This window comes from Rutidosis leptorrhynchoides, chromosome 5 (assembly GCF_046630445.1).
Source record: "Rutidosis leptorrhynchoides isolate AG116_Rl617_1_P2 chromosome 5, CSIRO_AGI_Rlap_v1, whole genome shotgun sequence".
Lineage (NCBI taxonomy): Eukaryota > Viridiplantae > Streptophyta > Magnoliopsida > Asterales > Asteraceae > Rutidosis > Rutidosis leptorrhynchoides.
Window position 1 is genome coordinate 30527523 of NC_092337.1, and position 9515 is coordinate 30537037.

Sequence of the window (9515 nt, forward strand, 5' to 3'; positions counted from 1 at the left end):
ATTATTTATCTGAAAAACATTAAAATCAGTGGAGTTACACCACGTGGTTGTCAGAGCATGCAACACTTTACACATAATTTCCAGATAGTAGTAGATATGTTGTCATTCACGGTAAGGAAAACTGCAATCCACATCTTATGTAATCGTTTCAAAAGTTTGAGGCGTAATGATATGAATATAATTTTTCTTGGTAAATTATTATTAGTTCATCGTTGAAGCTCATCTCATCATAGAATACAAATTATGTATCTATATATATAACTATTTTTTGACGGTTTGTGAACAGCCGTGCAACGCACGGGTTCAAAACCTAGTAAGGTATATTTAACAACACAATATGTAACGTAAAAATGGGGTTGCCACGACAAAAGGTTCACATCCTTGTTTGTCATGATTTAGATTAAAATATATTTGTAAATCTCACCTTAAATAAGTTAATTTACTCTATATATCAATATAAGAAGAAATCCGAACCTTAAGTTCGTCAGGCTCGTTGATAATCAACACGCACTATAATCTCAAGCAATTGAATTATAGCATAGAAATTTGAAGATTGATAGGTTTTTGATTTTGCTATCAATTCATCATGATTTTAGATCTGAATGTCTATTGAAATTAGGTAAAAGATAGATGAAGAAGTTAAGAACAAGATGGTCCAAACTTGTGTGAAATGACGAAAATACCCTCGTGTGCATTGCACATGTCTGGTCCAAACATGATGGTCCAAAGTTAAAAACATGCATACGTGGAGCGTCTTTTGACTTATTCTTAAATTGTGTCGCATATGTTTCAATTGTACTTTAAACATTGTAATGTAACTAGTTGTCGAACTACTTTGTAAACCTTGAAACATCCTTACTTTTGAAATGAATGCGACATACTTTTGGTCAAACGTTGTTTTAAAGACTTATGACCACGTAACGGGACCTAAGTAGACGGCGCCGTCAATGACGATTTTGTCGGGTCGCTACACACATTTATATAAAACTATACATGACAATTAAGATCCATATACCAAAATTTGGGTCCATCGGATCAATCAATCGGGTCCATTGGGTGACGAGAAACCAAAGGGAATGGGTCCAATATGGACCCATCTTTAGTACATAGTATATTAGAAGGTCCATCTACCGTTGAAACCCATTTCCAACCTATTATACGAAAAAAAATTTAAAAAAAAAAATAAAACAATAAAAAACTTAGAAAATTAGAAAAATTAAAAAAAATTAAAAATTGAATTTATATATATATATATATATATATATATATATATATATATATATATATATATATATATATATATATTGAAAGGCAAGCTTGCATCAGCGTATCATTTATTTCAACGACACTCATCATTTACACACACACGCGCGCGCGCTTTCGGGCAGGAAACCCGAACCACACTCTGAGGATCCGACCCTTAAACCATCCCGAGGGGCAGGCGGGCCGGACCTTAGTCCCGGAGCGGGTCGGTAAAACCTTCCCTTTGGGCCACCTTCAAGGAATATATTTCAATTCCTAGAGCGGGTGACGAGGTTCGAACCCGAGACCTCTAGCCCTGCGAGTACACAAGTGTAACCGCGGTACCGCTGGACCGAAGATCCGTTGGTTGAATTTTTTTATATTACTTTTTTAAAAAAGTAATAAAAAAGTGAAAAAAATGAAAAAAAAACTTTTAAAAATTAAAATAAAAAAATTTAGTAAGAAAATGTGGGTCTCGACCCAACCCAATCCATTTGGACCCGACCCGTTTAAATTTTGAGACCCGTTTTGACCCATGACCCGTTTTGACCCAAACCCATTTGGGTCTCGACCCAACCCAACCCGTATGCCAGACTAATATAAAACCAATGATGCTTTTATGAGGATGAATATGAATATAGGTAAGAAGCTACATGGCATGGATTTCTCAGCCTCAATGAAGTTTGCCGATCTGAAGACGAAAATCTCTCAAAACTTTCATCTGGTTTCCAACTCTTACTGGCTCACCTACTTACTTAAAAGGTCGTTAGGACGGTTATGGATGAAGCTAGATGGTGATCAAGACTTGAATATGTGCATTAATTACTGCAAAAAGGAAAAAATCACCCAACTTCTAATTCGTGTTCATCCTCGTCCCATCTCAAATCAAAAAGGAGGAGTCGTACCCAAACGCAATGGTTAATTAATATTAGTATTACCTTTAACTGCTAAGATTTTATTTATATTTTTATATTTATATTACTCGTAATACATACATTCTTATTGTTATTTCAAGGTATCTTGAAAACTTGTAATTTGTTGAAGTTAACTATTATAAACTTCTCGTAATCTAGTCTATGTATGTACTACATGTTTTAACTATAAATTGTCAAAAAAATGTGTCATGTGTTAGTCTCTTATACAAGGTTGTAAAAGTCATGAGTCGGGGACGCATCGGTCTAGACCTAAAAAGGATGCATCGGTCGAGTCGGTGACGCGTCGGTGACGCATCGGTCGTTGACCAACGTTGACTTTATTAATAATTTCTTGTATATATATTTATATATATAAAAAATAGTTGATTATGTGCCATAAATTTCTTAAATAAGAACTTAAATTTAAAAACAATCGGACTTCAAACTTAATTAATGTTACCGAGTACATAATCAGTAAGGACACAGAGAAAAGAGTGGCCCAAAAAATCAAAACAAACCCTAATTTTTAAAACATATCAGATCTTGACGAAAATTTGACTAATTTTGACCGTTCTTGACTAACTTTGACCGTCTTTGACAGACTTTGACCGAACTTTTAGCTTTGACCATCTTTTGAGTCGTTTTTAGAAAAAACAGGACGGAGAACCCAAAAAAACGACGCATCGGCCGACGCGTCGGTCAAGTCGGACGACTTTTACAACACTGCTCTTATATGATATAATTCAATGTCAAATTTAATTATTACACACATATATATTTTATAAAACTCTATTTATACAAAAGGTTACATAATTGTATACATGTGATATATATGAGTTACAATAACGAACTCTCTGGATGAAACATATAAGTTATAACATCTAACAGTTCGTATCCAGAGTTTGCGATTGGCACTTAGATAATCTATTTCCAACTCGAAGATCAAGACACAGTGCACCATTTGCTTTTGATCTGGTAACTGTATTCCTTTTCCCAATTGCGGGCCCTGCAACCTCATGATTGTGTTTCCCTTCGTACGTTGTTATTACAGCTTTACGGTCATGCGATGCCCTCTCTACATGTTTCCTTACAGGACAACCGGGACTCGTGCACTTGTAATAACTTCTGCAAATTTAACCAAAATCAACTACATCAAATCAAAAATAAGATTTAAATCAGTCCTTATAATTAATGATTTGACCATGAAAAGGATGTATACCTAGGATTAGGGTTGCATCTTACAATTTTCTGACCGTATTTACGCCAATGATAGCCATCATCAAGTACGTCAATGTCACTGATAGTTTGGACAACTAAACGTGGCTCACGAATAGGCTTAGCCACTGGACTTAAATCAAAGTTGCCACAATCTACTCTGCTGAACACCGTTAGCAATTGTACAATGTTAGAACCTATAAACAAAATTAGAAGTGGCTATTTCAACCCATTTCCAAAATTGGGTTGATTAGAGTATGTATAATCATATGTAAATCAGTTTTTTTGTTCAAGGAAAGGGAACTAGCAAACTATTATCAAGTCAAACCAACTTAACCAGAGCCATATTGACCCAGAATAGAAAGTCACCGGTACTAATTCCAGCCTGTTGCAGCCCATTACCCAAAACTGCCCATTTTCCTACCTCTGATCAAAATATAAGTCATTACGCTCTTCACCTCTTTTTTGAATCTGCATCATTTTCAACTTTGCCATTGATGATATCCAATCTTTGCAGTGTCACATTCATATTCATATTGGCATCTTTTGCTCGTTTAGTCTGAAAATAATGAACATGCCCACTATTTGCAGAGGGGCCTTCAACAAGTACAAATGAACAAATTAGAGAATCATATATATTCAGAAACTGTAAGTAGTAACCGAATCATATATCTTAAAGATTTGAAAAACAGAAAGTTAACAGCAGACCATCAGTAAATGGGCGACTGAATTCTGGTTTTGGATGATCATGTATACCCTTATACACAATCTCTTTAATTTGTCCTGCATAAAATCGTTCTAAAATCTTTTTAACGTCACATTTGGGATACGTACACTTGTAATAGCTTCTAGACCATTCACCTCCTTTTACAATTTTCTGCCCGTATTTTCGCCAGTTATATCCATCATCTGCTGACCTGTCAAACTGACCCGGAAGTCCTGACACATAAGCCTTATCGGCTGAATGATTTTGATTCAATGAAAATGTACTTTCCATTATTTGACACTTAACATATGAATATGAATACAAGATAAACAATATATAAATTTATAGGCACGTCTACAAGACGCTTGGTATTATAATTTCTAGAAAAATATAACTTCTTTACGTGTATTATTTAACATGAGCGTGCAACATGATTGTTTAACATCAAATGTAGAGCGAATGCTGATTCAATCTTTCTAGAAACTACCATAAACAAAAAAGTGAGTATAATTAAAGGCAGATAAAGCACGTCCACTTAAACCAACATTCAGTTCTGCGAAAAAAAGACACTGAAAGTTACAGAATATGACAAATTGATCGAAAAGCAATAGAACACAGCAGCTACTTCAACTTAAATAATATGAATTTAGACAAGCACAATTGTATAAAGATGAATATAATGATAAATAATATGAATGGGCATCAGAATATAAGTAGTACTGTAACTGTTATATAAAAGAAATGAGCACTTATAATGTGATCATTTAATCAACAAAAGCATCAAAAACAGAATATTAAAAGTTCATTTGATGATGAATGTATAGATGTAGGCTTATTCATCGGTTGGGTTCACTGTTTTATTTGATTTAATCAGTTCGGATCATAAAACTTTTTTGGGATCAAAAGCTAAATCGAATTCATGTCTAAACCGAACCGATAATCAAAAACCGAATTTCAATTCGGTTTGTTTCACGTTGACAGCCAAAAAACCTACAACATTAGTAAAATTTATCAAAAACACCCGCATATAAATCTACTGATCTAATTATCAATAATAAAATCGAACACACAATAATAAAATTTTCAACGTAGGTGAGCTTTAATGTCAAAACAAAATCCCATGATAACTACGTATGGTTTGAAATTGCGGTTCCGGCGTTGTTGACTAGTCGACTTCGACAAATTGGTTTCGGGTTAGGTGTTTGCTTTGAAATTGCGATTCCGGGTTGAAGATGCGGGGTTGGATTTGAAGTCGAGTTTATGTGTATGTTTGTTTAGGCGTAGGATTTGGTGGTTTCGTTGTTGTAATCTCATTTGTAAGTCTAATGGGTTCGCTCTGTAATAGTAGTTTAGTGTGTTTAGAACGAACATAGCGGGGTTATTGTGTTATGGTCATTTGTGACCAATTTTTTCTTTTTTTTTTGAACGACGAATTTGCATCAGCGGATCATTTATTTCAACGACCCTCATCATTTGCACCCACACAAACTAGAAGGAAACCTCCTACCCGGGTTGCTTGACAACTAATCGCGGGACCTGGTGTGACGATCGCTCCAAATCCATATGGACAAACACGTCATTCATTGATTTCATTGCGAGGTATTTGACCTCTATGTGATACATTTTGTAACATTGTATTCGTTTGAAAAGGTATTTCATAAATGAATATATAAATTCCAGGTTTTTAACATCTGATGATTTCTACGTATAGACAATCACCATTTAATGGTTTACAATAATACATCTGTTGACAATACAGTCAAAATAAGATACATGGTAATGGTTTGGTGAATGCAAGTTTCTTGTATATAGCATGTATGACTCCAAGCACATATCTTGTATCACGTATAAGCAAACAGCGGAAGACTTCTAGAATCCTGAGAATAAACATGCTTCAAGTGTCAACACAAAGGTTGGTGAGTTCATAGTTTTAATATTACACATAATCCGTATATCAATGTGGATTACAAAAGTTCAGTTGTTTTATTTAAAACGTTATCAATAGGTTTTACATAAAAGGTGGATCACAAGATTTCAGTTGTTTCATCCGAAACGTTTATCAATCGGTTCTACAAAATTGAGCACCCTGGTAACTAAACTTTAATGCTTATATTATTTGTACCCTTTGTATAATCATCTTAATAATACACGCAAACCAACGTGTACGCTTCTCAAATAGCATACGTCCGTTAAAAGGGCTAGTGCTCTAGCTCGGACGGGGATATCAAGCCCTATGGATCCATATACTACTACTCGCGCCCACCAGTTCTTATAACTGGCAGTTACTAGTTACCAAAGCTAAGGGATTTTCGGTTCAAACTCGGTGTAGAATTTAGTATGTACTTGTATCCATTGCGTTTAAAATAAAGTGCATGTATTCTCAGCCCAAAAATATAGATTGCAAAAGCAATTAAAAAGGGAGCAAATGAAACTCACGCATATAAGTATTGTAAATCAGTTAATAAAGCATTTGCATGTATTCTCAGCCCAAAAATGTATTGAGTAAAAGGGATCTTATGAAACTCACACAAAATCAGTTTTAGTATTTGTATCCATTTAGTAAAACAGCGCATGTATTCTCAGCCCAAAAATATAATTTGAAAAAGGGATCATATGAACTCACTGTTTAATATTGATATACAATATTGCAGGAAAGCACGTAGACGCATCGGAGATGATAAACACGAGGTTTGATTCACAAAAAAATACCCCCGAACATTACCCATAACCTCCTTGGCAATAACCCATAATTTCCTTAGCTCTAGCTTGCTCGAAAACTCATTTTGAAAATTACTTGGACAGCACTCCGTCGTAATATTTTATGTACATTATTATTTTTGTATCGCAAAAATAATAACACTAATAATAAAAATAATAAGATTAATAATAATCTTATTATTAATAATAATAATAATAATAATAATAATAATAAAATAAATAAATACGGAGTAAAAATAATATGTGTGTGATTTATCTGGCCAAAACTCGAGAATTTATAGCACTTGGCCTGAAATCTGGAGTCATGCGACTCGCATGGAAATGGCCTTCTGGCCATGCGACTCGCATGAGGACCAGGGACAGCTCACATATGCTTTGTAATTTAGCTCGTCGACATAATTAAATATTAATATAATATATATAATTTAAATAATTAATTATATATTATATTAAATTCACGTGCATAGTTGACTTGTAATTTTTGTTCCGATAAGTCGTACGTCATCACTCGACTTATGTCCCGGTTCTGGTTTTTCGAATGTCCTTTCGTACGCTGAGAAAACTTGCATTTTACGTTTCGTGACACGTACCTTTGTCAAGATATAGCCTTAAGTTATCCATAAACTATACCACTCATAGTATATCTTAAACTTTCGAGTATTTTGGTCATTTACTTCTATAAATCATCGTCTCGTTATTTGTTAAAAATACATTTTAAAATAGTGTTTACTGTAGCAAATAGTGATTTTCGAAAACACTGTAGCATTTTGAGTAATGTGGCAAATTGGAAAACACTGTAGCAAATTAGTGTTTTACTGGTTCATCTTAAACGCTTTATTTAACTTATCTAAATATCAATCGAATCAATAAACGAATGTTACTATCGTTTATTATATATATGTATATATCTTTTTAATATACATAAATCAATTTTTAAATACACATTGGAAGTTATTTATAAATAAATTTTAATAATAAATATCTCAACTTATCATATATATTCAAATAGATATTTAAACCAATAAGTTTAATGTACGGTATCAAACAATTAATACATTGTTACCTTTTCATGTTATAGTATATATGTATCTGTTTACATATAATTGTTCGCGAATCGTCGAAAACAACCGAAGGTATTTCAAAAATTTTGAGATTCAGTTTTACAGACTTTGCTTATCGTGTCAGAAATGTTAATCATACAAAGATTAAGTTTAAATTTAGTCAAAATTTCCGGGTCATCACACCTGGGTTGTTTGACAACTAATCGCAGGAAATTTGAGAGAAAACCTTCCACCCCCAGGAATTGAACCCGGGTTGCTTGACAACTAATCGCGGGCCCTTCCACACTGATTATTGTGACCAATTATTGTGTTCCACTGTATTTTATATATGTGCATATTAATATTTTGTCAAAAAAATACTGTATATTTTTGTGTTTTCAAAATGCTTTAATTCGGAAAATATAACAAACATATTTTTTCGTTTAACCTAATTCAAAAACTTTAAAACCTAAAATTAATTCGGGATAATCAAGTTTGACCACGTACATCTAGCTAAAAGTACTTACTCTCCACGGGTCAAAAACAAAGAAAATCCTTATATATTAATCCGTTTATATTACATCAGCGTAGATGCATGTACCCTAAAAACACATAACAATATAGAGTAATAATTACTTATAATAATTAATTTTCTGCACAACGATTATGAGTAACTGATGGGGTCCGAACCCACCTACCTGATCATTTATCTGGACGAACTCTTACAGTCCTACCACCCCCAGGAGTAACCCTCGACAAATTCATACAGGCATCGCGTGTAGTTAAACCTCCTCGGGTGAGGCTAAAAAACGCATAGATGTTCGAAACCTCAGAAGCCATAAAATGAACGAGTAACCACGGAGAAATAATTTTATATCACATGGGAGTCGAACCCCTCCCCTTATGAAAAGTCATGTTTGCACCAAGTAGTTAAACCTCCTCGGGTGAGGCTAAAAAACGCATAGATGTTCGAAACCTCAGAAGCCATAAAATGAACGAGTAACCACGGAGAAATAATTTTATATCACATGGGAGTCGAACCCCTCCCCTTATGAAAAGTCATGTTTGCACCAACGCACGAACACGTTACGATTTAATAATAATAATAATAATAATAATAATAATAATAATAATAATAATAATAATAATAATAATTATTATTATTATTATTATTATTATTATTATTGTTATTATTATTATTATTATTATTATTAATTATTATTATTATTATTATTATAATATAATACTCTGTATAATAAACCAACTTATTTCCTTTTATTAATTCGTAGACATAATCAAAGTTATTAACACGTCAGCGTCCTTAGAACTACACACTATCACTCTAAATTCCATCCATGTGGCGTGAAAGCCATGTCCGAAGGAAAATGGTCATAACTACAAACCCAGCATGCCTGTAATTAAAATAAGCTAGGAAGAGTTTTAGGAAATTCACTCTGAAAACTTTTGGAAGTCACATATTGACATAGTAGTTATTACAAATACAACAAATTTTAAAAAAATAAAAATAAAAATAAAAGCCTAACTACACTGGTAAACTGGTAAATACTAACATGCCCCTCAACTATTGTATTAATTACAAACAACCCCCTCAATTTCTTGTTATCTTATTTGGATGAAAAAACACCTTACTACACACCCATTACCTTTGGAGAAGAAAGA

The 9515-nt window shown here is 33.4% G+C and overlaps 1 protein-coding gene across 1 annotated transcript; it reads right to left on the bottom strand.

Moving 5' to 3' along the window:
* Positions 1-1035: 1035 nt before the first annotated feature.
* Positions 1036-4368, bottom strand: LOC139848497 (WRKY transcription factor SUSIBA2-like). Its single transcript, XM_071838226.1, has 5 exons — positions 4080-4368; positions 3830-3968; positions 3376-3534; positions 3043-3281; positions 1036-1151 (listed from the first exon to the last, which is right to left on the bottom strand). Exons 1-5 carry the CDS (start codon positions 4366-4368, stop codon positions 1036-1038), a joined length of 942 nt encoding a protein of 313 aa, XP_071694327.1.
* Between the last annotated feature and the right edge of the window lie 5147 nt (positions 4369-9515).

Bases quoted from the DNA above. Each gene is read 5' to 3' on its own strand.
- LOC139848497 (XM_071838226.1), bottom strand. From the start codon at position 4,368: ATGGAAAGTACATTTTCATTGAATCAAAATCATTCAGCCGATAAGGCT. The intron at 3,969-4,079 runs GTCTGCTGTTAA...TACTTGTTGAAG, and splicing joins CAGTCGCCCATTTACTGATG to GCCCCTCTGCAAATAGTGGG. The intron at 1,152-3,042 runs GTTAGATGTTAT...TTCGTATAATAG, and splicing joins GCAAACTCTGGATACGAACT to GTTGGAAATGGGTTTCAACG.